Raw genomic sequence first — 26,651 nt, 5'->3', positions numbered from 1 at the left:
TGTAGTATGCTGAGTAATGGCCCCCAAGATATCAAACCCTAATTCCTGGAACCAGTGAATGTTACTGTCTATGCAAAAGAGACTTCGCAGGCGTGATTGGGTTAAGGGCACCAAGATGGAGAAGTTATCCTGGATTAGCTGGGCTAAGCCCTAGAGTCACAGGTGTCCTCTTAACATGGAGGCAGAGGGAAATGGGACCATTGAAGAGGGGGATGGCTCTTTCCAGAGAGGCAGAGACTGGAGAGGGGTGACCATAGGCCAGAGATGCTGGCAACCACCAGAGTCTGGAAGAGACACCAAACAGATTTCTCCTGGAATACCCTGGAAGGACCGACCCTCCTAATACCGTTACGTTAGCCCTTAAAGATGCACTCCAGACTTCTTGTCTCCAGCGCTACAAGAGAATATATTTCTGCTTGTGGGAAACCCTGAGTTTGTGGTATTTGTTACAGCAGCAACAGGAAACTAATATGGTCCACGACCATCTCACACGACCTCTCAAGCCGCCAGTGGACCTTCCACCAAATGCCTTCAAAAGGGCTGTGAGCTGCTGGCTGAACATCGCGACAGGTAGAAGGGGACAGATTCGTGCTCAGGGAAAGAATGGGCAGGCAGAGGCCGGCAGAGGCCACGGTGGCAGGGCTGCCCTGAGGGGTCACCCAGCCAGGACTCGGACGTGAGCAGGGGCAAGAAAGAGAGGAGGAGGGTAATACTCAGGGAAAGGAAGATGGGGGGCTCGAGGCTGAGCATGCAGCCCTGGCCAAGGCAGGAGCAGGGAGGCCTGTGTCTGCTGGTGCCTGCCGCCGGGGCTGAGGGGCTGGGCTGAGCTGCTGCAGGACTTCCTGCACGGGGAACGGTCTTCCTGACGACCCCTGACGACCACAGACGCAGGCACAGGTGCTGCTTCTCCTAGTCCTGTGGGGCGCTGCGGGGAGGATGACGTGACCTCCCATTTATAGCGGAGAAAATTCACCCTCAGAGAGGTCAAGTGACTTGGCGAAGGTTGCACAGCCACCAGCAAGAGGTAGAGCAGAGTTTAGTCGCTTGGTTTCCAACCCCTGGGCTCTTCCTGGCCACAAGCCCCCAGGGTAGGAGGCCTGGGAGAAAGCTGGAGACAAACAGCCTGGGGAGCGAGCATTTCCCCTTTCATCCTGGGGGAAGGGCCAGGCTGCACTTTCCCTCTAATCCTAACTAGGATGACTGCATGGGCTGGAGACAGGAATCAGATCCGGGAGAGAGATGACCACCGCTCCTTCATTCCTGTTCCTAGGTGCCAGCTTCTTGCCCCTGGTGGCTTTAAGGCCACTGCCCCCTGAATCAAGGGCAGCTGGGACCTGAACTCCAGCCCATGGCCAGGGAGGGAGGCCGGGTCATGGAGCAAGAGGGCACCCAGGCCTTTTGGTATCATACCTCCTCAGATGGTCTGCAGGCTAAGGGGGCCCCGATGTCCTGGCTGTGGCTGAATTTTGTGCCTCGGCACCCTGGGCAATGTGGCAGTGGGAGGGGGACACCTAGGACGGCCCTGGGCGTAGAGGGCCAGCTGCACGAAGCTGTAAGGGAGTTTCTGGCCAAACAGTGGGGGTATGATAAGTACAAGGGCCCGGGTGTGCTAGAAACCACGAGCAGATCCTACAGGCAAGGGGAGGCAGGAAAAACGCGAAGGACCCCAGCTCAGGCCCAGGTTTCGGAAAGGCAGGGACCCAGAGTGCGATCTGGGGCCGGGCCACAAGCCAGGCAGTGTGGCTGCAGTTCGGGGGCTGGGAGGGTGACCAGGGGCACAGACAGGATGCCAAGGGGGAAGCGGGCAGGGAGCAGTCTCAGTCTGGGGCCTCGGGGGCAGAGCCGAAGTTCTGGGCTGGGCCATCCCACAGGGTAGCGAGGGCCTGGCTGGAATTGCTGGGCTGTCTCGTCACTGCTCACACTCGTGAAGCGCAGGGGTGACCCGGCTGGGAGTGTATGAGGGGTGTGAACCCTCAGAGAGAAACTCCCCCTTCTCACGCTCATACTCAGAAAGCTGAGGGCGAGAGCCAGGCCGCAGTTGGGAATGTCGGGGACTTCAGACCCTTGGGCCTTTGTGGGCCCCCTTCTCCATCAAAAGTACTGAAACTGCTGTGGTGCCTGGGTGGCTCAGTGGGTTAAGCCTCTGCCTTCGGCTCAGGTCCTGATCTCAGGGTCCTGGGATCGAGCCCCGCATCAGGTTCTCTGCTTGGTGAGGAGCCTGCTTCCCCCTCGCTCTCTCTGCCTGCTTGTGATCTCTGTCTGTCAAATAAATAAATAAAATCTTAAAAAAAAAATACTAAAATTACATTTTGTGACTGCACTCCTGTCCAGATGAATACAGTCGAGGTTAGATGATGCTGATTTTTCCTCTGACATGAAAACAAATGAAAGCTTTCTCATGGGTCCCTGGAAGTCTTGGGACCCCTGGCGCTGTGCCTGTTGGGGCCTGGTGGATGGTCAGGATGGATGGGGGCACATTCTGCTGTCTGCACGGGACATGAGGAGGGGCTCCGAAGCTGGAGGCTGGGGGTCCTGCCAGAGTCCAGGTCTGGGGTGGGCACCGCCCCTTGGGCAGCAGATTCGATTTCCCTATCCCCCCCTGCAAGGCCACTGCTCGGTCCCGGGGAAACAGGGCACCCTGGTTTGCTGTGGGATGTCACAGGTGGCCGCAGCCCCTGCATCCCGCTTGGAGCCCTACTTGTCGGACCCCAGGAACTTGCCGCTACCCCACCATCCCTGGCCGACAAAAATGGCCACTTCATAGCTCCACCTCCATTCCGTCCCATGTCCCACGGCGCCCGCCCCAATGTGGATGGAGGTTGCCTGTGGGGGGCTGGGAGGTACAGCCAGGGTGGTCTGGGCAGTGGGTGGTCCTGTCACTGGGGAGGGGGCGAGCGACCAGGGTCTCCGGTGTCCCTGCCTGGTGTGCTGGGGAGCAGGGGGATGGGGGGGGGTGCTGCTGGTTTCCAAGTGCCATCAGTCTCCTGGAACAGGAAAGGCTGGTTTCCCTCTAACCGTCATCTCTCGTGGAGACAGGCTCCTGGAAGGCTGACAGCCTGCTAGACTCTTCTTGGTACCAGTGCCAGGGACTCAACCACAAGTAACAGCATGAAGGGGCCTGTCGAAAGCCAGGCGGCTCACTGCCAGCTCGGCCACGGGTGCGGCTGCCACTCCTGCCTTTGCTGGCCCCCCCTTCCCAGGGGCACCCAAGGCCCCCTCCACCACACCAGGCCCGGCGCTAGGGACTGTATCCATACACGGGGGCTGAGGAGTCCAAGAGCCTTGTCCTCAAGGAGCTCACACTCCAGGGGTGTTCCAGACCGGGGGGCTGAGTTAGGTGGTGGGACAGATGGTACGTTCAAGGTAGAACCAGCATGGGTGAGGGGGCAGGGGAAGACAGGGGTGTGAGTTCCTCTCCTCCCAGTGCCTCAGTTTTCTCATCTGTACCACAGGCTGCTGGAGCGAGGGCAGTGGAGTTGGGGGCTGAGCTCAGGGCGGTGGGAAGCCGGCTAAAACATTAGTTGGGGCTGGAAAACATGACATCTTGATCACCTATGAGAACAGAGGGACGGGCCGGGCTGGATAATGCCAGGATCCTGGGAAATGAGCCAAGGGCCCTAGGGGAGAGGGAAGGGCAGAGGGCATGTAGGTTCAAGTGGGCAGAAGAGGTTGGCAGAGGGCTCTTGCGGGGAGGCACAAATACCCCTCCAAGATAACAGCCCTTTGGCTTCTCATGCTGCCACTGAGGCTCCAGGCGGCTCTCCCACGCTCTGCCAGGCTCTGCGGTCCTCCCATCCCCTACCATTCCCCAGCTTCCTGCTCCCGTCCTCCCGAGCCAAGCTCTGCAAGGACTTGGAGGAGGCCCTCCACAGGGCTCAGGGCAGAGCGTCCTGCCCCTACCACAAGCACCCCTCAGCCTGCTTTGGTCCTCCACAATCAGCCCGGGAGCGGCCAGGAGGTAGGAAGCATGAGGCACGGAGGCTGGCTCCGAGGAGATGTTTCGTAAATGTCTGCGGAATCAACGAACGAACAAAACCAGTGCACCTGAGCACAGAGGCCTACGGGAACAGGTGCGGGCTGGCCGAGGGCACTGGAAAGCAGCTGCTGGTGTCTCAGACCGGGGAACCCGGTCTGTCTGGGGGCCTGCCACTGACTTGGCCACACACACGGACCCTGTCCCAGCTGGGTCTCTGGGGGGGACAAGCTTTGTGCTCCCTCCTGGCTGGTGAGGAGGGAACAGAAGGCCGCGGGGCTCTGCGCCTGCTGGGAAGACTGAGGGGACCGAGGTCACAGCAGAAAGCGGCAGGGTCCGTCAAGCTCTGCGGGGGATCCCCATACTCTCTGGAGCCCCCATGCTGGCATCGGAAGAGGGAGCTCCCATCCCTGACTGGGCACTGCTGCCCGATCCCTGGGCGCCTGGTGCAGACTGGACAGTCAAGTCACTAGATCATTAATCCAAGTGGTTTGGGGACAGCACTGCTGGGCTCCCAGGGTACACCAGGGAAGAGCTGAGAGTGGTAGGCAGGGGTTCTAAGCCTGGGCACGTCACCCCGGCCTGCGGGACCCGATGGGATGTGGCCTAAAGGCTCTTGTTCTCACGGTCACCGTCCCCTTCCCCCTCCAGTCAGTGGGGGCTGCAGCCCAGCCTGGCGGGTCACAAACCACTATCCCTCCCAGATCTGCGCCGGGCTCAGCATCACATCTGGTGCTCACACCAGCCTGGGTTAGGAGGCACGGGCTTCTGAGGTCCACGTCGCTCTCATACCCTCAGACACCCCTGTGTGCCCCAGCCCGGGGTGGCGGGACAGGGAGGCGGGAGCCTGCAGTCTGTTTGCTGCTGGACTTAGAAGCTGCAGCCTCAGGCTCCTGGCGTTCATTTATGTTGGCTCTGGGGAAGGAGGGAGGTGGGTAGATGGAGGGGCCCCAGGGAAGGCGGCTGGGTCCCTGATGCAACAACACCCCCCTCCCCATTCTGCGGAGGGCTGAGACGGCGGCCAGGGTGGAGAGAGCGTTGGCCAGGATTCTGCCGTCTGCCAGGCTTCACGGCCTGGTGCCAAGGGCCCGCTGGGGTGTCTGTGGGGCAAAGAACCACGTGTTTCTTATCCTGCAGCTGGGCCCAGAAACAGACCCTCTGGAGGCATGGGGCGGCCACCAGGGCAGAGGGAGATGGCGGGAATTTTCCTGGCTGCAGGTCACCTCGCTGTCCTCCTGCGGGGCGTGGGGGCAGGAAGGAACAGAAACGCCCTTTGTGGACCAGCCGGGCGCTGCCCAGCGTGCCGCCTTGCAGCGTGCTTCTCCTAGGAAAACAGCCGCGGCTGGTCCGGGACCCCCAGGGGCTCTGGTGGGTCAGGCCCCGAGGCGGCCCGCAGGTCCCCATCCCCTGCACGCTCAGAGCCCACCAGCCTCCTAGTCATGAGGCTGCGCCCTCTGGTGGCTGAGGTCTGAGGTCTGGTTAGGGGGTCAAAGGAGCCCTTCCTGGAAGCAGGTAGGGGAGGGAGAAGATGGGGGTGTCCAAGTGCCTGGGCCATGGGCCACATCGGTGGCTGCCTCTGGCTGCGGCCCTGTGAGCAGGACCTGAGACCTGCCACCCAGAGACAGAGGCCTTCTGGGGTCAGAAGATGACCAGCTCTCCGCGGCCTCTGGGGCTCCGGATGAGGACTGCCTCTCACGGCAAATGACAACACGCCCCTCGGCACAGCCACCTGGCCCGGGTCAAATGCTAGCTCAGCGTTCCCAGCCCAGTGCACTTGGGGCGGAGAGGTACATCCCACTTTGGGGATGTGTCCAAGGGAGCTGCTCCAGCCAGGCAGGGCTGGCCCGAGGGAGGAGGGAAAAGCTGCCTGGGTGGCCCCTGGCATGCTCGGGAACTGCTTCTCTATCCTCACTTGTTCCATCTCCGGGTGTTCCCAGACACCACAGCCGCTCAGCCTTGGGCCTGCAGCCTCTCCGGGTAGGCACGGGGCAAAGGAAGGGCAGGGCGGTACCGTGCAGCCCTGCTGACCCCATCAGCATCCTAGAGCCCTGGTCCCTGACCCCCTCCATGGGCCAGAATCACTGGGGGCTTTAAAAACACGCACGCGTGCACACACACACACACACACACACACACAGAGCACGCCTGACCGTACCCAGAGATCTGGTGCCTACCAGCCGGGAGAGGGGCCCAGAATCACTATCTTCTAAAATCTGTTCAGTTTGTAACCATGCAGTCACGTGAGAACCTATGGGCGGGATCACCCTCACCTCTGGGGCCCTGGGTTCATGTGTCCTGGGGGGGACGGAGTAGCCCCCCACCGAGGGTAATGATGGAGACACACCTGTAAAGAGGATTCTGTCTAATTGGGATTTAATACCTGAGTTCTAACAAAGCACAATCTGGGGGCAAGAAAAGAATATTCCCAAAGCTTGAAACCGAGTGCTCTGGCGAGTGTTTCTAAAATTTGTGGACAAGAACCCAGTGAGAAATCCCCCTCACACCTGGACCTGGCACTGGCCCGGGTGCCCAAGCACACACATGGGCACGCACACAACCAGAACTAAGCTTCCCGAGGCGTGTACCTTTCCCAGGCGCAACGCATGGGCAACCTGCCTTTCCTAGCGGTGTCTGGTTAGGCCGGCCTTTCTGCGCTGCCCAATTAAAAAATTAAAAAAAAAAAAAAAGTGACCACTGGGTTCTGACCCGGGAAAACGGATTTCACAAACCCCCAGTGGGCAGCATCCAGCAGTCTGAGAATGCTCACACTCCCCACAACGTGAAGAGGTGGTTCCCGGAGGGTTTGTCTCCTGACAAAGACCATCTAGAACATTCCTTTGTAAATAACCAGCCCATTGACTGGACATAAGAACATGGAGGGGGAGGGGTTGCAAGCGGTGTCTGGGTCTGGGTGCTGGGGACAGCAGGGCCCTGAGAGCCTCAGCCTCATCCTTACCTTGCTGGTGGCGGTGGCGGCCGAGCCGGGCAGCACAGGTGTGTTGGTGACCTGCACGTTCAGGTAATTATTGTCGATGAGCGGCCAGGCGCCCTGCACCTTGCAGGTCTGGAAGCGGTCTGTGAAAGTCCTGAGGTGCGGGTCCCCAAAGAGGCCGCAGTGCGTGTAGTTGGGGGCTGCCGAGTGCTTGTGGAAGCTCTTCTCGTAGTGGCAGACCTCGGGGCTGTCGGAGCGCTCCTGGCTATCGCCTGGCGGCGGGAGGGTGCGCAGGCGCGGCTGCGACGTGGGGCCATCCTTGGAGCAGTTGTACTGGCTCATGAGGTCCTCTATGCCATGGACCGCCGAGTGGTAGGCCAGGTCGCCCCGGCAGGTGCGGGCCGTGCGCCGCGTGCACAGGGCGTAGGTGCGCAGCGCAGCGCAGAACTCAGGGGCGTCGTCCGAGGCCGGGGAGTGGCTGCCGGCCGTGGCGCTCCAGAACTCGGAGTTGCACTTGAGGATCTTGCACGGGGTCGTGGCTGTGGGGGAAAGGAAGGGACACACTGTCAAGGCCAGCCGGCGGCTCCAGTCTCCTCGCCCCCGTGGACCAGCGCCCCTGGCACGTGGCCCGAGGACATCTCCTCCCGGACGGCGCCACCCCCGCGACACCTTCACGCCCGGATGGTAAATAGTGCCTGCAGGTGGGCGTGCGGTGCCCAACCTGCCTTCCTTCCGCCTGGGGTGACCCCAAGGGGCTGGGAGTGCGCCAGCCACCTGCCGCAAGGACCATGCTGGCTCCTCCCCCAGTTCCCAGGAGGTAAAGCGGAGGGGTCAGGGTTTCTGGGCAGCCCGGCTGTGGGAGGCGACAAGCCACCCTTGGGCCTCTGACGTCTGCTGACACTGTCACAGCTACCCCCAAGCATTTTGCCAACCTCAACAGAAATGCGGCTGGGAATTAAGCCCCACTATGTGTTCTGGGCTCTGCTGTGTGACCTTGTCCAAATCCCTAGACTTCTCTGTGCCTCATTAGATTTACCTAGAAAATGAGGCACAGTAGTATATGCCTTGTGGGGTTGGTCAGAGTGGTAAAGGACCAAGAGAAGCACTGACTAGAGCAGGTCAGTGACAGCTGGCTAGTATGATTCCTCAAGGAGCTTTGGTCACAGGACGCCTGGGTCCGGTCTCCTTGTCTGCCGAGCACCGGTGGCTTCCCTCTTGGTCGCCATCTCTCCCTCCCTCCCTCCTCTGTCCTGCTCAGGAGAGTATGCTGGGAAGCAACTGAGAGCCACCACCTTGGATCTGCCTTAATTTGTATTTTTTTTTCAAGTCACCCACAATCTTTGAGACCTGACAATTAGCAACAAATGACTATGCCTGAAAATGGTGCCTGAACACACCTGATTCTTGTACCTGGACACGTGGAGCCTGCCCTTTCCTGGCCTCCCAGATTCTTTCGCACGGTCCCTAGTGACTTCGGCGGCCAGGCATGCAGACAGGTAGCAGGAAGGAAGGCTCTCCACAGGCTCCAGGAGCAAAGCGACTGGCAGACCAGCTGGGTTGCAGCCCAGCGCTGGAGCGATCGACAGGAGGATGGGGCGATCGTTCCCAGCCCGGCTCGTGAACCCTTGGAAAAGTCAGTTTGCTTCTCTGGTGCTGCCTTTTTACCTCCAAAATCAAGTTGCCAATAAAGCCAGGGGCAGTAATAGGTAAGGGCAGGCTAAGGAACGTCTGAGCAGCTGCCCTGGATGGCCTCTTAGAGATCTGTTCCCTCTGCAGGCACCTGTGTGGAGCTGAAGCTGACCCACCCAGGTCACACACCTGGGCACGGGGGAGCCCGAGCTTGTCCTAAAATTCAGGCTCCTCTCCTAACTTCACCTGTGTTTGTCACCCCTGCCGGCAAACGAGGTTGTTTCTGGTGGAGTCTGGGTGGACATTTTTTCTTTTGAGAAGTTATGTATTTACTTAAATGTGTCTTAGGGAAAATAAAGCAAATTTGATATGAGAGCTAGAGATTTTCCATTTTCACAGCTTTAAGTTGAAGAACCGTGCTGACTCCAGGAGATTTGGTTAATAAGAGAGGGTAATTGCCAAGAAGAGGCATTTGGGGTGAACAGGGGAAAGGCACTCGTTGGGATCCCACACCCTCCCTGGCCCCCAGTGGTCTTCCTCCCACAGATGTGTACTCCTGGGGCAGGGGTCCCTTGAAAGGCAGCTAGATGATTCTCTGGCCCTGCTGTCTTCATATTTAACTAAACCTATAGAAGACACCCAAGGCCCAACCGACCTTGCAAAAGGGCTAAGGTGAGGTGAGGAGAGGGGGTAGGTGTGAGTGGAGGGGTTGCCGTGCAGAAGAACACAATACAAAGACATTGGCTGTGGGGGCCACCACCTCTCCTCCTGTGGTTGGTGGCCCCCACACACGTTCCCTTCAGGCAGCCTCGCCAGTGCCGGGTGCAGGATGTGCTGACCTGCGATGCTGCTTTCTCAGAACCATGGAGATCGGGATGTCAGAGGAAATGATCTGAGGGGGACACAGCCTGTGCTGAGTGGTGGCCACCTGGGCTGTGCCCACACCACCCACCAGCCCAGCAACCTCGGGAGCCCTGCCTACAGCCAGGCTCGGGTCCCCCTCTGGTGCTCAGCGTGCCCGGAGGGGAGAAGGGCCACCCCCTGTCCCTTACAACCAGATGGCACAACCCCAAAGCAGGAGCTGTTTTGGCCTCAGCTCAGCCAAAGTGGACCGGGGACAGCTGAGAGCCACGTCGCAGCTACCAGACTCTGTCTCTGGCTGGTCTCTGTCTCCAGCTCTCCCTGTGGCTCCAGGGCCAGGCCCCTTGGCCCTGCTCACCTCTCTGCGGGGCACAACCAGGCTTCTCTGGCCCCAGGTCTCTGGGCGCCTCGGCCCCGCCAACCTCTGGGCCCGGCTGGCCCTTCAAGGGCCCACTTTGCCACCAGTGACTTTCAGCCTCTCCTTGTAGACCCATCCTGTGGGATTCCCCCACCAGCTGGGAGGCCTGTGGTCCCCAGGTGCTCTGTGGCCTTGCCCACAGGAGACCAGTTCCCAGGGGCTGCTTTGCAGGGTGGGCAGTGGCTCGAAGGCAGGGGGCGAGAACGGGGCCTCGGGCAGGACCAGCCTGCACGCAGACAATGTGGGGTATGCGGGGTGTCTCACTCCTGACCCCCATTTGTGGCTCTATCCCCACCCCTGGGCGACTCCGCAGGTGGTGATGAGTCTGATGTCTTCCCCGCCCTGAAAATGGCTCAGAGCAGTGTCCCCACGGCAGAGCTCTCCAGGATGTCTGGGGCTTGTGACCAAAATCCTCCAGAGGTGCCCCAAAAGGGGGTCCCTCCCGTACTCTGGGGTCATCAGCGGGAATCTGCCAGCACTTAATCCTCTGTTCAGAGCAGCGCTCTTCAAATGTCCCCGCGCACACCAGTCGCCTGGGCAGAGTCAGCAGGCCTCAGTGGGCCCGAGGCTCTGCACTTCAGCCAGGCTCCCCAGGGAGGCCCGTGCTGCTGGTGCACAGGCAACACTTTAGAGTTGGGCCATTTTCTTTTCAACAGTCCCAAAAGGGCCAAGTTAGAACGTGCTGGAGCCTGGCCAGTCTGGAGTGTGTGTACGAAGTCATTTCCTTTGGGGTGGGAGGGGCTGCAGAGGGGGCAAAGGGAGGAGGCTCCTCTCCCAAGGGGCAAGCCCAGCAGGGATGCAGCTGCCAACCCAGAGCAGTCCTGGGCACCGCCCCCGGGCTCTCTGCCCTTGCAGAACAGGCCTTTCATCAATCAGTTCAACTCAGTGGGGCTCCTTCCCTTGCTCCCCTCCCCCTCTCAGAGCCTCCCAAGAGTGGTGATGGCAGCTCCGCCCACCACCCCCAGGGGGCGACTGAGGTCATCCTGGGGCTGCCCTTGCCCCAAAGAGATAGACCTTCCACCCCAGGCAGGGTCCGCACAGGGGTGAACTCCTCCAGTCCCTCACTCCCTTGAAGTCCTGCCCATCCCATTTCTCAGCCATCTGGAGAACGTTCCCGATGTTGTCACCCAGGCCTAGGGACAGACCTGGGGAGGTGTGAAGGCGACACTGGCCACACGGAGTGGTGGGCAGTGGGCACTGGAGGGAGAGTGTCAGGCTCACAATCCTGCTCTGTCCCTTCTCTGTAGTTGTGGGAACTTGGCTCTGCCTCAGTTTCCTATCTATGAACTTAGAGAGTGGCCAAGGGTTGAATGAGAAGGGGCACTTGTTCTGCCTGGGACCCTGTAGGCGATCAACAAACGGGGGCCCTGACAAAGGTCTCCGAGGGGGATAAAGGTAAGAAGTTAGAAGTCACAGGCCGGGACAGGGAGGGGACAGGAAGGGCAGTGGCCCGGAGCGTCCCCTCCCCCACCTCTCCTTCGTCCTCACCTTAGTGCCCTGGCTGGGCTCTGCCCTTCCACCTGGATTTGGGAGTGCTGAGTGTGAGTGCTCTGTGCACGGATCACCCACCCCTGCAGCCCACCCACATTGGTCCAGGACCGTGACTGGCCGGGCGCCACACTTCCCAAGGGCTCTGGGATGGCTTTGCCCACCACCTCACTCACTGTCTTTCACCGGAGAGGATGCTATGAACTGAATGTGTCCCCTCCCAATTCCTGTGTTGAAGCCCCAACCCCAGTGTGATGGTACTTGGAAGGGCGGGGCCTCTGGGAGGTGATTACGTTCCTGAGGGGGATGTCCGAGGATGGGATTAGCATCCTTATGGGAAGAGAGAGACACCAGAGCTCGGGCTCACACTGGGCCATGGGAGGACACAGCAAGGAGGGGTGAATTAGAGAGCTGCCACCAGAGCCCGACCATGCCTGGCACCCGGACTTTCAGCCTCAGGGACTATAAGCCTTGCCCCATCTCTCCTCCCCTTCCCCAGCCCTCCTGACTCCTCCTCTGCGGAGGCCAGATCACTGGAGACATTCACTTGGCCAGGGGCCAGAAGACCAGGTAGTCTTGGTTCCCCTTATTCCATTGTCCCCTCTCCTTGAAAGGACCTCTGGTCACCAAGGGGTAACCTGGGCTGGGATGACTCTCCCAGCACTTGAGGGGGAGAGGACAGGGGGGAGGCGTGAAGAGACCTCTCATTGGCTTCGCACCTCACCCCCCCATCCCAGCTCCTGGGATCCAGTCTCTTCCTCTGGCTGCGGGCCGCCTTCTCTCCCACTGCCATGCCGACCCTTCCCCCCAGGTGTCCGACGCGCCCCACAATGCCTCTTCCACCCACAGGTTTTCTGAGAGATGGCAGAATCAGAAACTTTGGGTCCTGAAGCACAATGGCAACAAGTTCGCCTTTGCTCTTGTGCATGAATAAAGGAACAGACCTTGAGTTCTGGGACACAAAGAAAAATGAGAGCGCTGGCCATTTTCCCACCCAGACAGAGTACCGGGGTGAATTTGGGGTCAACAAGGCAGCTGGTGATAGGTTCTGCGTCACTGGGCAATCCCACGCTGGAGGTTCTCGGGAGCTGGGGGACCTCGCTTTGGGAAGCAGTGTTGGTGGGGAGGGTTTCAAGATATGTAACTCCAAGGGCAGATGCTCGTGGTCCAATTCCAGCTCTGGAGCTCAGTGCTGTGTGGCTACGGGCAAATCCACTAATCTCTCTGAGCGCAGTGTTGCTCTCTGTGCCATGAAGATGCGTCAGTACTGTCATTAGTACTCCAGGGACCAGTGGAGCTGATGTAAGCAAACCCTGAGAACATGGGAAGGCAGCTCGGCGGAAATCAGTTTTGTGTTAACTTGGTTTGCTTAAATGGTAATCTGGGGGCGAGACTTAGATGTACCTCACAGCTAATGTGTGCTGAGTACTTACTGTATGCCACACATTGTACAGCTATCTCCATTAACCCTATGACGGCCCTAGGATTATGTTGTCCCCATTCAACAGACAGGCAAACTGAGGCCTGGTGGCATTCCATAGCCCCCTCCTTCCAGGTACTCTGACCTCAGCGGGAGACAAACCACAGCTCTCAGGCCCCAAGCGGCTCTCCCTTTAGGGACCTCCACACACACTGGGCCGATCCCACAGGCTGTGGGCCACAAAGACACTGAAGAGGAGACTCTGCCCTGTGGGGGGGCTCATGGAATGGGCAGCACGCATGTACACGTGTGGGGGAGCGCCGTGGGGGCGCACCCTCAGGACACACAGGCTTCTCCAAAAAGGAAATGATGATGATAATAACGACGCCCCGATCTTCCCTGGCCCGTGTGGACTGCAAACCGTTCCAACGCCAGATCCTTACGGCGACTCTGACTCGGCGGGCAAGAGTTTCCATCTTCATCTGCTGCTCGCAAGCATGCCTGGCTCACACAGGCGCCAGCTTTTGGGGGGCTCTTTTCTCTGCTTTTTGAAGTGCGTGTGCCCTACCTTTCTGGGGACACCAGCTGAGAAGGATCCAGGTCCTAAAATTCCTGACACCGAGATGGGTTTTCTTGGACCACGCCCAGTCCCTGAGGTAGGGCCAGCGCCAACCCTCGGTTCCCAGGACAGTGACCATCCCCCAAATGGACAGTGAGCTCTCATTTAAGGTTCCTGGCCAAGGTCTCCCACCACAGATGGAGGAGCTAGAGCTCAGGGTGGGACAAGGGTGTACGAGAGGCCAGGGGCCAGCTGGGACCAGACTTGAGGGCTCCCCCGCCCCGCCCCACCCCTGCCTTCTCTCCAGGTGGCAATGCAGCCCTCCTGGGTCTGCCTGAAGTGGTCATGCAGGAGCCGTCATTTCCTGGGGGTCTCATGGAAGGGCTTCCAGCGTGCCAGGGCTGGACAGTCCCCCCAGGGGGAGAGCCGAGGGGCCCTCCACCGCCCATTGGAGTCATCCTGCCACACCCTGTCTACTCCGCTAAATCACGGGCTGGAGGCCACCCCAGGTCAGGAATCTGAATGTAACCTGGCCCAGCATCAAAGGAAAAAGCTCTTGGCTGCGGTGTCACCTGCCAAAGAAACCACAGAGGGGCTGATTTTTATGTACCGCATCTTAAAAAAGAAAGAAAGAAAGAAAAGCGGAGACCTTAATTCCAGGCAGGAAGGCTTGGCCTTTTCCTGATGTGAATGTCCAAGAAAGGAAGCAAGGAGAGGAGACCAGGCTCTGCAGATCGAGGTGCCCTTGGTGCTTTCGGGGTGACAGAAGCCGGCGGCTGCCCCCGCCTTGCCTGGTACCCGCAGACGGCAAAGCGGCCCCTTCTGGCTCCCCGGCCACCTCTGGCTGGATCCAAGACCGCCCATATGAGCAGAGCCAGGGGATCAAGAATCTGATGGGAACTCAGCTCTCCTGAACTTCATTTCCCTCTCAGCCGCTGTGTCATTGGGCAGAGCGACTCTGGGGCCTCTGGACTTGTGCCGCTGGGGCCGGAACTCCTTGCCTCTCTGTGCCATCAACTTCATCAAGATCGCTTTATCTAATGGTCCCTTTGTGTCGTCATCCTCAGCCTCTGGAGGACCCCCCAGCTGGGGGGTCACCCCATCTTCCCCACCCCGCACTCAAAGCATCTTACCAGATCTGATGCCTTTTTTAAGTATCCCCCCAACCCCGGGCTCTGCTAGGTCTCGGGGGGGTGGGGGTGGGGGCTGCTGGGGGTTTCTATGTGCAAAGGTAACATTTCACTTCTGGGGGGAGGTGGGCTCCAGACTGCTTCCTTTGTGGGCTGAGACGTGTCCGCGAGAGGAATGAGAGCCCCACTGCCGGCCTGACTTAATTCCTTCCCTTTCAATAGTGACCCAGAGCCCCTTGGAAACAGCAAGCTGGGGGCAGGGAGCTCGGGGGGGCCCCCGCCGTACCCACCCGGGCAGGAGGAAAATATTTACGCACCGGGGCGGCATTCGCTGCTTTCAGAGACCTCCTTTGAACTGTTAATCAAGCCCAATCTTTCGGAATAATAGCCTGATTATTACTGCCCTGTTTGCATAACAAAGAAGCCCAATAAAACTTATTTCACTGTGCGCGGAGGGGGTGTGAAGGATCGCCCTGAGAAACGAGTCTCAGGAATGCGGGGAGCCGCTCCACGGCCAGAACCCAGGAATAAAGACAATGCAATTTGCCACCAAGAAAAGCCCAATAGACCAATAAATTACCCGCGTGCAAAGGGATTAGATCGGGTTTCAGTGGCCGTGTGGGAGGGGTGGGGTGAGCCGGGAGAGGGGGAAAACCTGCCTCCTCTTAAAGGGGTAAGTCTCGTTCGGAATACAAGCCCCATGATCCGGTCGGTTTTGTCCGACTTGGGGCAAGGCGTGGGGGGTGGGGTGGGGGTAGGGGTGTGTGTGTGTGTTGGGGGGGCTGTAGCACAGCAACTGCCCAGATTCATTTACTTGCTCCAAGTTCTGGACTCTACCAGGTGCTTCAGCCTGTTCAGGGCAAGTCCGTGGGTGTCTCTGCTCAGGTGCAAGCAGCTCCCAACCTTCTAGAAGGCAGAGCAAACACGTTTCACGTGAATCCTGAGTCGCAGCAAAGATGGAAGGACGGAGGCAGGAGAGGGTGCCCGGGGAAAAGCATTTCATCCCGGTCTGGAAGGGCAAATGGGATTTGGCAGGTGACGTGGGACAGAGGTCTGGAGGTACACTGGCCTCGGGAACAGCGGAGGTTGGCTGGAGCCGAAATACTAGTTGGTTGCTAGTAGCAAACGTCACCGAGCTCCAAAGCGCTTTCCTCAGCAGTGTGGGGGGCCAGGGGTCCCCCAGCTCCATTAGATTCCGCCACAAGGGGGCGCTGGTATCACCCCACCCTCCTCGGAGACCTGCCCCCACAATTCCTCTAGCCTTGGTCCCCCACACCCCACGGGGACCAAGAGGCTTCCTGTGGCATGCGTGCCTCTGTGGACCCTCGTGGCCTTTCCCAAGGTGCTCCCACAAGCACCCAGCAATCCCCTAGACTCAAGTCCCTCCATGGAAATACCCCCTGTGGTTCTGTTCTCCTGCCTGGACCCTGCCACCCCAGCCTGATTTCAGACTCTGATGTGGTTGATTGTGGGGAGCCCCAGGAAAACGTTCAGGAAGTGCGCGGCATGATCAGAATACTATTTTTAGGAGGTGGTGGCTTTCTTCGGGGTCAAGCAGACAGAGCCTGCACAGAATGGCTTAAAAAAAACAGGGCCGACCAGGCCTCTGTGGAAAGGTCGCCCATAAAGCCAGAGACCTGGTCCTGTCCCTGCTCACTCTGGGCCGCGGAGGCACGGAGCAGCACCAAGGGGAGGGGCAGCCTGCCTGCACCCAGCATGGGACTCTGGCTTTGGCCTCAACAGCTGCCCGCACTCTCTTCTGTCCCCTCAGCAGGGACTCAAGGATGGGGCAGCGAATGGATCTGGTGCCAGGATGGGGCACACTCGGGCCTGGACAGTGTCCTGGAGTCTCCTTGAGTTCAGAGATGCCCGGGACCTGCCCGGGATCATCGTGGCGTCACCACCGGCCTGTCGGACACCAGATACCTCAAGCAGCACACCCAGGTCCACTGCCACCCACGGAGCTGAGGCAGGAGGCACTGCCCCCTCATCCCACCCAGCCATGCAGGCCAAGTTGCTACAAGAAAGCACGCCAAGGAAAAGGGCACAGGTCAGCTTGCCAAACAGGACACCCTCCCCCCACCGATTCCGCTGGGGCCATGGGGAGCCTGATCAATGGCAAACGGGGAATTCAAAAAAGCACCTGTCGGCTGAGGGCTCCTCTGGGTAAGAGGGGCCCATGCCAGCCAAGGGCTGAGCGGGGAGCGAGATGTCATGCCCAGAGCATCTTGTCTTAGGGCATAGCATTGAGCTACCCTGAGTTCCACAAGGAGGGCGGTTATGGGCAAAGACATCATTTTTCCTATATAAACGAAGCTTTCAGGTGTGCAATTTGGTCTTCCTGCTTTGAGGTATAACCCCGTTTCCTGAGTCTAGGGGCTGGCTCTCGTAATGATAATTTTCCATCCTGGCTCTGCCTCCAGGAACCCTGGGCTCATCTGCTTGGCCGCTCCAGGTCCAAGTTCATTTGAAGTGGTTTTTTTGCCCTCACCGCTGTCCACGGGCAGGCCTCCCTCCTCCACCTTCCTCATGCGGTGGGAGGGCAAATGCACGCCAGCTGGGCACACGCCCGGCTGGCGCACACATGTGTGAGCCTGTGTTCATGGGCCATTCCTCAGCATGGGAAGCAATAATGGGCTCCTTTCTGCAGGGACCTGGGTGCAGACGGACCACTTTAATAGGCGTCTAGGTATTCCGACTGCTTGGGTGAAATGGTGCATGAAATGAATAAATAAGCAAAACCCAAAAGACATAAATCTGACTTGGGAAAATTTGCACAATGACAGCCCTGCCAACTTGTTTTCCTGACCTATGGCTGGGTGGCATCTTCTTCTTTGAAATACTAAGTGAGGGAACGGATAGGGAGCAGAGAGGGCCCTTGGGAGGAGGCAAAAATGTTAGGTCTGCAGAAAATGTGGTCTCTCCTCATTCTACTATCGAATAGCTCCTGATTTTGTTCCTTATTTTTCCCCACCTTAAAGCCTTATAGGATCCATAATACAAACTCTCAGATGCCACAAAACAAACTTAATGGGCTTGTTTACTCAAAATTGGGGATATGGATAAGGGGAGGGGTCTGTGTTCTCCCTCTGGCTCTGTCACTAGCTAGCTATGTAATGTCAGGCAGCCTCTCTGACCCTCTGTCTCCTCTTCAGGGCAGTGGGAGTGATGACGTTCAGTGAGGAAGGGGTGGTGAGCTCAGGAGGTGTTGTATTTAAAGCATTTGGCTTTAATGAGTTTTAATGAGCTCCTGGTGTCCTGTGACCACTCCATAAATGAAAAGAGGTTTAAAAAGTATTGTTCCCCATTCAGATGATCATACTTTGGAGATAACAACATAAGTTATTATATCTCCGAGGATGTGCGTAATCTTTGCGCGAGGTTGGAATTTGGGTTATTTTCATTTACTTACTTATCCTTTTCGGTTTTTAGATTTAAAAGTGAGGATTGTTTTTATAACCAAAAAAAGTTATTTTAGAAAAAAGATTGGGATAAAAGAAAACCCGTGGTCTCTGTCTCTTGGGAGAAAATAAAACAGAAATACCAAAAACCCAAGGGCCCTACCATTCCCAGGATCGCATGGGTTGTACTCAGGGTGTGCAGCAAGGAGAAGGGTATGAAGAAACAGAAAATGGGGTTCTGCCCTTATTGAAAGAACTGGTGATTTAGGAGAGGACAAAAACCGAAGACCCACGAAGCAATGACGCTGCGAGGAAGCACAGAGGTCTGCAGCCAAGGGGACAGGTGTCTAGGCCATGGGAGGGATGGCACGGACCCCGAGAGACAGCACTGAACTTGATCGAGAGGGCACTTCCATTCCAAAATGGGCAGTGGCATGAGCACGGGGGTTCTGGGGGTTGCCCACAGGGAGGGCATGGTGGGGTGGTGGCAGACTATGTCTGTATGTCTGGGGGGCAGGAGTGACCTGGGACCTAGGGATTTGCCAGAAGCCATGGGAATGAGGCCTGGGAGAAGCTCGGGGGCGGGGGCCAGAAGTCAGAGGGTCCTCCTTTTTGGATGCTCCAAAGAAGGCTACAAGGAGGCACGAGTTCCCGAGCAGGGCTTTTAGAACAACTCATTTGGGGGTGTGCACGGGGGTCGGGGGGCTGGAGAGGGGGCTCCTAGGGCTGGCCAGCTGTTGTAGCAAGGTGACAATGGGAACAGACAGGACAGGGTGTAGGAAGGAGACCCAGCCCCAAGCACCTGGACTGAAGGGACAGGCCCACGTCACACTTGTCACTTCACCGTTCTGGGCAGTTTAAACAGACTGGCCCCAGGGGCAGGAGGGGAGGAATCTTAGGTGAGCCACCACCCTGGTATGTCCAGGACTGGGAGGGTTTCTAAGGACAGCAGACGTTCAACTTTCAAACTAGAAATGTCCGGGGTATGCTAGGATGTGTTGGTCACTCTAGAAGAAACCGCGCCTTCAGTTTTCTGCAGGTTGAATTGAGCCAAGCATGGGAACAGCATGGTAGTCAACTACTCAGTCAAAACAGAAAGTCGGGGTTCTCCGCCCAGTTCTGTGCCAGGCCTTGCATATTTCACCAAAGAGGGGATTTTTCGCAGGAACCACGTGTCCCCCAGTCTAAAAACTGGTCCCCACCTCGTCCTCTTACCCCCACAGGGTCCCGGGACGCCCTCTTCCCCATTGCACAGAGTGGTCCTTATCTGAGCCCATGGACCACCTGTCCCCACTTCTCCGTTGAGCTCTGGGGTGACTGCTAGCAAGTACTTGAACCTTGCAGACAGGTTTCCCTTCTTCAGCCACAAGACCAGAAAGCCTCTCCTTGGGGCGCCTGGGTGGCTCAGTGGGTTAAAGACTCTGCCTTCGGCTCAGGTCATGATCCTAGCGTCCTGGGATCGAGCCCACGTTGGGCTCTCTGCTCAGCGGGGAGCCTGCTTCCTCCTCTCTCTCTCTCTAACTGCCTCTCTGCCTACTTGTGATCTCTGTCAAATAAATAAATAAATCTTAAAAGAGAAAGAAAGAAAGAAAGAAAGAAAGGAAGAAAGAAAGAAACGAAATCCTCTCCTTATTCCCAGTTCACCCTCAGGGCCTAACAGGTAAACCGTCCATAAGATCTTACATCCGGCCTTCCTGGGAGCCAAGGCTCTGCTGTGTCACACACCGACCTGCTAGCTGGCTCCGCTGTCCTCTGGCTCCTGCCACCAGACATCACTTCATTCTCTCTCTTTGGGACACCAAGTCCCACTGGGAGAACAAAAAATGTGATAAGCAAATTGACTTGCTCGCACATTTCTAAGCACCGGCTCTGGGAGAACTTTTCTCATCCCTATAATGACACAGATGCCCTTGGACGCTGCAGACGGCCCTTGGTCTCCACAAGCCTTAGTTTCCCTTTGAGGACTGACATTTCTGTAACCGGCGCAGTTCAAAAGTAAAGGGAAAGGAACGAGGGGAAAAGAGGCAATAATTTTTAGAAGGGCAGTCTTCACACTGGAGGGCACCTCAGAAGCCCCTAGAGGGCCTGGCAGGTTACAGACTGCGGGGTCCCACCCTGGGGTATGGGCTTCAGTGCGTCCGGCGTGAGCCCAGAGCTTGTCTGGGTCTAACCAGCAGCTCCCGCGGGAGGTTGAAGCTGTGGGTCCAGGCACCAGACTTGAAGAACTCCTGTGCGAATATAGACCACAGCCACCCATCCGATGTTGATAGGAAACAGGCCAACATATCTACAACCCTTTGACGGGTTTCTCTTAGCAATCTGTTTGATGAAGTCACGGTGATTTAGAAGTTTAAGAAGCATCTATGTATCTCTCCCTCACCCCCGTCCCCGCCCACAGCTAGACGCGGCCGCTGGTCCATCGCAACCACGGTGGGCACAGAACGGTCTAGGCACACAGCCTTGCAGCCTGAGGACTACCACAGAACCCTTTCCCATCAGGAGGCTGGGGATCCGCCAGCCATGCTGGGAGGAGGGTCCTGAAGGCTGCTACTGAGTCAGGAACCCAGCAGGCATGCCAGGGGGCCACAGGCACTGGGCGAGTCCCTGTAAACACTCTCCAAAGACACATACCCTCTCAGTCTACAGAGGTTAAGGCATCTTTCCCCACATAACTATGTCCAATTTAATTTGCACTCCTCTGGGTTTACTCCTGGCAACTGTTCAAGCTAACTAGTGCTGAACAAACCTATTCTTTCCTGAGCCTGCTCAAGCTAGATTCCACCTGTCTTCAGTGGGAGAGGCCCCTGCAGGCAGGGTCCCCGGGGCCTCCACGCCTTACACTTGCCAGGACTTTGGGTTTTCTCCAGCTCCCCGCTGGCTCTCCCTGCTCTCCGTCAGACCCACAGCTTCTCGACTTCAGTCCAGAGGAGCCTCTCTGCCATTGGGTCCAAGAAGAGGATAGTCTGTCTGTCTTTCGCCGCGAAAAGGAACCATTTCATCTCTCAAGAAACTTGTCTTCTGACCCAGATTCCTTGCGCGTGCAAGTTTTTGGAGCCCCCGGTGTATTTGGAAGCTCAGATTTCAGTAAGGTGGGCAACTTTGACTAAATGCAGCTGTCAAGGCCTCAAAGTAGAAGAAACACGAGCCAGTTGGCACGACGGTGCTGCGGCTATCTGTTCTATCTGCCAGGTTTTAGTTACCAGCCTTGAAGCCAAAAATGAAATGGGCTTCTAGGAAACAAAAGTGATGGAATGTGTGTTGTGAATTATATAACCCACCAGCTTTCCTGGGACCACGGTGGGGGGAATGGTGGGGGGAGCAGTGTGTGGAGGGGTACATTTAAAAATAAAGATCTTCAGATGGAGACGAGAAATGAGCAACAAGGAAAACACCACCACTGGGGTGCTGGCAGCTGCCTCCTTGGGAGTCCCGCCGGCCCTCCCTTTCCTCTCCCCAATTCCAGCAGTTAACAAGCGCTGCCCCTTTAAGAGCGGGAAGGTGTTGTTTTAAGGGCCTCTAAGCCCCTCTTCTCAATTTCAGCTCCAAGCTGAGATCACATCCCCCAAGGCAGCCAAGGGACAAAAGCTATTTATCAACCCATCTGATAAAACTTCCAACAGGCCAGATCTTTATCTAGACCAAACTGAGATGCACACCCCGCAAAGTCCTGCTCCTCCAAAAGGTGGATTTCTTTTTAAAGAAGACTGTCCTTTTTATTATTTATTACTATTATTCTTATTTGGGAAGAGAATCAAATCAGCCTTTCAGCCAGGCCCTACTGTAAAAGGGGTAAAGGCCTTTTAAAAGGTGGGTGAAGGGGGGAGGGAGTAGGCCACTCGTTGCTGGGTTCATTATATAGAGGTATTAATATTCCCCGACCGGGGCGCATGAGGATCCAAGGTCTCTTTGGGTCACTGACCCCCCCCCACCCCCATCTTGTCCTTGGCCCTGGCCTCCTCAGTGGAATCCAGAGCTGGGAGCAGGTTGTGGCTCACCGTGATGCCCTTGGGGCACGCAGCTGCTGACTGAGCTGGACACGCTGGACTCCGCTGGCGCCGGAGGCCCCCGCAACCGGGCTGGGGCAAGAAGGTAAACTGATCGCCTGCCCCTTACCGCTGCCAGCAGCGTCCGCCCGCCGGCAGCCCCAGCTTACAGCCAGGCAGAGCCCGGACTGCCCAGTTCTGCCAGTTCCTGAAACCCAGTTGGCTGGGAAGCAAAACAAAACAACCCAATCCCAGTCTAACCGAAATCTTTCCTTGTAAAGAGCTTGGTTGTGCGCGGGGGCTGCGGATGCGCGCCGGGCCGCAGAGGCTCGCACTTCTGCAAACAGACACCTCGGCACCCCGCAACACAATGGAGCCGGCCGAGAGATCCCGCCTTGCATCGGGGACCATTTGGCCCGTGACACTGGGTTTATTTGTATTTTAAGCAAGAGAATAAATGGGTATAAAGGATTTAACTGGCGTTTCCAGGCTGTGAGTAGCATATGGCCAAAATGAAATAAAGTTTTATGAAACATTATAAAGAAAACAGACTGGGGATTTAAGTTTCGTGCTTTCCCCCTCCCCCCGAAAGGGAAAAAAAAAAAAAAAGTGAAGAAACTGGAGCGTTTGGGAAGGAACAAATGCTTCTCTGTGGAGTTGGTCTCCCTTCCCCCAACAAAAACAAGAGGTCCGGGCTCGGAGGAATTTGAAAGCAGCGATCTGCCAAAAACATTGTGAAAAACTATGGGGGATTCATTGGAAACAGATGGCTTTTTCAGCTTTAATTCTGAAATTCTCTCCCTTTCTGACACAATAAAAACAAACAGGGGGCGACGCGGAATGTTATCAAACAGGAACCCGGGCTCGCGTGAGCCTAGTCCGTGGGCTTCCCCGCGTGGGCAGGAGCGTGGGGCGGGACGGGACAGGGTCCCGGAGGAGGGGGCGGCCGGGGACCCGCCTGGAACCTCAGGGGCGGCCCCGGCTCCACCCCTGGGCACCCGGCAGGTTCGCACTCTGGTGGGCGAGCAGCCGGAGAAAGTGCCCCCCCGCCGCGAGTCCGCGCTCCCTCTCCCTCCCCCCTCCTTCGGGGCCCCTATGGGGCGCGTCCCCGGCACCCCCTTTCTCGGAAGGAGGGAGGCGCCCCCGGCCCCTGCTACCTCCCAGCTCCGGCTCCTTCCCGTGGCAGCCGGGCGGGGTCCTTCTACTCCCCCCACCCACCCCCGCCCGGGTCCCCGCGGGCATCCATCGTGCCCTCGGCGGGGCGCGGGAGAAACAAAGACCGGTGGAAATGGGAGGCGGGGGTCCCGGGGACGCCGGCGAACTTCGGCTCCGACCGGCTCGCAGAAGTATGACCGAGGGGCGGCGGCGAGGCCCGGGAGCGGCGACCGGCCGTCCCCGCGCGCCGGGGGCAGTGGCTTACCTGCCGGGAAACTGCAGAGAAGGAAGGCGAGGGTCGGCCAGAATCCCAGGGCTGAACGTCCTGCCCCTCTCCCCATACCCATCCATCCAGCTCGGCCTGTTACCACTAGCCTCTCCCTGGAAGAAGAGTTTAGAAGAAGAGAAGAGGAAAATAAATCACGCTGCGGAGAAAGGGCAGCCTCGCTCCGCCGGCGGGAGCAGCGAGCCGGGAGGCTCGGTCCCCCTCGGCCGCGGGCGCCCGGCGCGCCCCCCCCTCCTCGGGAGCCCCTCCCTCGCCCTCCCTCCCCCCGGGTCCCCTCCAATGTCGGCGCTGCCCCGCCGCCCCAGCCGCCGCGCGGCCCGCCCCTTCGCGCTCGGGTTTCAGCGCGGCCCGCGGGCGGTGGGGGGGGGGGGGACGAGCTGGGCGGGGACCGGGGCGGTGGGGCTCCGACGCTGGCCGCGGGGAGCTCGGGAACCCGGGCCCAGGGGGTGCAGGGTGCGCCCCGGCTCCCCGATCCCCGCGGCAGCCCAGACCGAGGAGGCCCAGCGCCCCCGGACGGCCTGCAGAGCGCCCCCCTAATCCAACCTGTAAATATCCAACCCAAGTAGAAACTGCGCTTGGAGACAAATCCCAGGACCCGGTTCCAACCAGACTGTCGTCCCGACGCCGCCACCCACACCCCCCTGGTTCATTTCTCTCACTCAGAATTGCCCCCCTACCCCCCACCACCCCATGCAGGAGGCTGGAAAATCCGCTTCTGAGTTGTCCGAGGGTGTCCGGGATGGCCCGCTGGCTCTCAGCCGCCAACGCACCTCGAGGCTCCCTCCCTCCGGGACCCCGGGCCACCCACCCCGCCGGGACTCAAAGCCTCCCGCATCCCCTTCGCGCACCTCGCTGCTTCCCCGGTACTTGCCCTGGCTGCAGTCCCGAGTTGGGGGCCTGCGAGCCTGACGGAGGCCGCAGGACGGCTGCCACCCCGGAGGAGGTGTGGATACAGCGGTCTCTGCGGTGCGCCGGGCCCGGCCTTCTGGGGCTGCCAGGGCAAGGCCACCAAGGCCGCTCTTGGGAGGGCATCAGGGTGGCGACTTCCCTTAACTCAGTCGCTTATTTTTCCAGGAGAAAAATGTCTCCTCCCCAAGGTTGCCTAGGACCTTCGGCTCTTCTGCCGCTGTTGGGATATTTAAGAGACTGGCAACTTTCCCCGAGAAACATCTTTTGGATGGAACGCAAATAGGCCAGAGCAAGTGTTTTTGCGTCGAACCAATCCCTCCCTTGGCCCCCCTCACCTCTCCTCCAAGCCTACTCATCTGGCTCTTTGGAAAAAAATTCTGAATTTTTATCCAATTTTGATGTTTCTCTTAAGCACTATCGCAGTCCTCACTTGCTGAAGGCCACACAGGCTGCAAGGCTTCGCCTGCGCTTAGGACTGTCTGCCAGGAGGGGAGGCTAGCTCTGGGGAAGCAGGCTTTGGGCAAGGGGAAGAAATCCCTATGTCCTGTGAAGTCACAACTCAGTCAGCCTTCTAAATCTGGCTTCTGCAAAACAGGTGAGAAAGGGGGCTACTGTTTCAGCCTGCTGTGCCATGGGGCCATAGAAAGCGTGGTCCCCTTGGTGCAAAAACGCCATAAAGACAACTGCTCATCTTTAAAGTTGCACTGCCCATTTCCCCCAAAGAGTGAGGTCACCACCCAACAGGCTCTAAGTATCATTTCCCCAAACTGGGGATCATTTTCAGCTCTGATTTGTAAAATGCTAGGGTTCTGTCGGGTGGAAAGTCCAGCACCTCCCAACCCAGGGCTCTCCTGGCATTCTTCTAGAGCGCCCCCCCGCACCTTGGCCAGACCTCACGGTTTATTCCAGAGAATCCTAGGACAGCCCTGGCCCACTGAGGCAGGCACAGAGCCCGACGGCACAGAGGCGCCTTTGAGGTCCATCCATTAATACCATTTGCGGGATTGTGCCCTTCTCAGTTCTAAAGCTTCTTGCTAATGAGAGAGGGGATCCTTCAGCAAGGTAGCCCCCACAGTGACTCAGCCACAAGCACTGCTGGGTTTGGAAGACCGGACAGCCTTTCCAGTGTGGTCCTTGCCTGAGGGTGGACCTTTGGAAGCAGGACTTAGAGCCTCCATACCTCAATTTCATCGTCTGTAGGGGCAGGCTGATAATATTGTCACCCTGAAACTGCAAACAAATACAGTTTGAGAGGGGCACCGGGCCGTGGGAACGCTCGAGCTCCTGCTACAAGATTGGCCGCCATTTTGTGAGGCGATCCATTCTTATGACGTAAGTCCATGATTCAGGAAAGGGATACAGACGGCTTCTTTTTTTTTTTTTTTTTTTTTTTTTTTATCCTCACGAGGAGAGATGTGTGAGGCTATATTTGGACATCACGAAAGTAGAGATTTGGCCTTTACATAGTTTAGACTATCAAGAGAAAGGCAGTCCCCCAAAAGAGCAGTATGGGGTCATGTTGGCCTTGAGCAATCCATCTATACTGGCCAAACCAACCAGCTTATTGACAATTCCGCAGGTCTTTGCAATAAGAAATTCTTAGAACACCGGGTTATGGAACTCAGCACTCTATTCGCCAAAGAAACTCACTTAACTCAAAGCGTGGCTGACTTCTTATAAACAGTTCCTATTATAGAGCGTGGCCACTTCCGGGTTCTCCCCTAGGTTGTACTCTGAGCCTTGGGTTAGAGATCTCCCCTTGTGTGGCTCTAGCTCCCTATCACCCAACATGGGCTGTGTCGGGCCCAGCACTGAAGCCTTGCCCCCCAGCCTCCATGGTTAGACAGTGGGGCCGTTTGGCGGAAGGGCAGGGCATTTCCGAAAGGCAAGGCTCTACGTAAGGCTGAAGCTCTCTCAGAGACAGGCAAGTTGGCAGCTCCAACTTTCCCTTCCTCTGGGTACACACAGGGTGTTCCCACATCCAGGGCCTGAGTCCTCGGTCAATAAGTGCATATTCAGAACTAAGGCATGCTAGATTTGCGATGATGTGGATGGAACTAGAAGGTATTATGCTTAGCGAAATAAGTCAATCAGAGAAAGAAAACTATCATATGATCTCCCTGATATAAGGAAGTAGAGATGCAAAGTGGGGGACTTGGGGGGTAGGAAAAGAATAAATGAAACAAGATGGGCTCAGGAGGGAGACAAACCATAAGAGACTCTTATTGTCACAAAACAAACTGGGGGTTGCTGGGGGGAGGGGGGATAGGGAAAGGGTGGTGGGGCTATGGACACTGGGAAGGGTATGTGCTATGGTGAGTGCTGTGAAGTGTGTAAACCTGGTGATTCACAGACCTGTACCCCTGGGGCTAATAATACATTATATGTTTATAAAAAAATTAAAAAAAAAAAGAACTACGGCATGCTAGTCCCTAAGGGATAAAGAAATAAATAAGACAGACCCTGTTTTTGCACTGCTGGTAGAAACCAGTATTAGAGGAAGGTGA

At 57.5% G+C, this 26,651-nt stretch overlaps 1 protein-coding gene across 1 annotated transcript in view; it reads right to left on the bottom strand.

Annotated features, from left to right (window-relative positions):
- The window catches only part of LOC111152660 (repulsive guidance molecule family member a), a 42,753-nt gene that overhangs the window by 1,332 nt on the left and 14,770 nt on the right, over positions 1-26,651 (bottom strand). The window contains exons 2-3 of the mRNA XM_022511207.1: positions 23,215-23,330; positions 6,930-7,444 (exon numbers count right to left, since the gene is read on the bottom strand). Coding sequence (XP_022366915.1) covers positions 6,930-7,444; positions 23,215-23,330 — 631 coding nt within the window. The remainder of the gene's footprint in view (positions 1-6,929; positions 7,445-23,214; positions 23,331-26,651) is intronic.

This window comes from Enhydra lutris, unplaced genomic scaffold, assembly GCF_002288905.1.
Source record: "Enhydra lutris kenyoni isolate GAN:26980312 unplaced genomic scaffold, ASM228890v2 scaffoldscaffold29, whole genome shotgun sequence".
NCBI classification, from domain to species: Eukaryota; Metazoa; Chordata; class Mammalia; order Carnivora; family Mustelidae; genus Enhydra; species Enhydra lutris.
The sequence above is the reverse complement of the archived record's forward strand: the minus strand, read 5'-3'. Positions and strand labels throughout refer to the sequence as shown.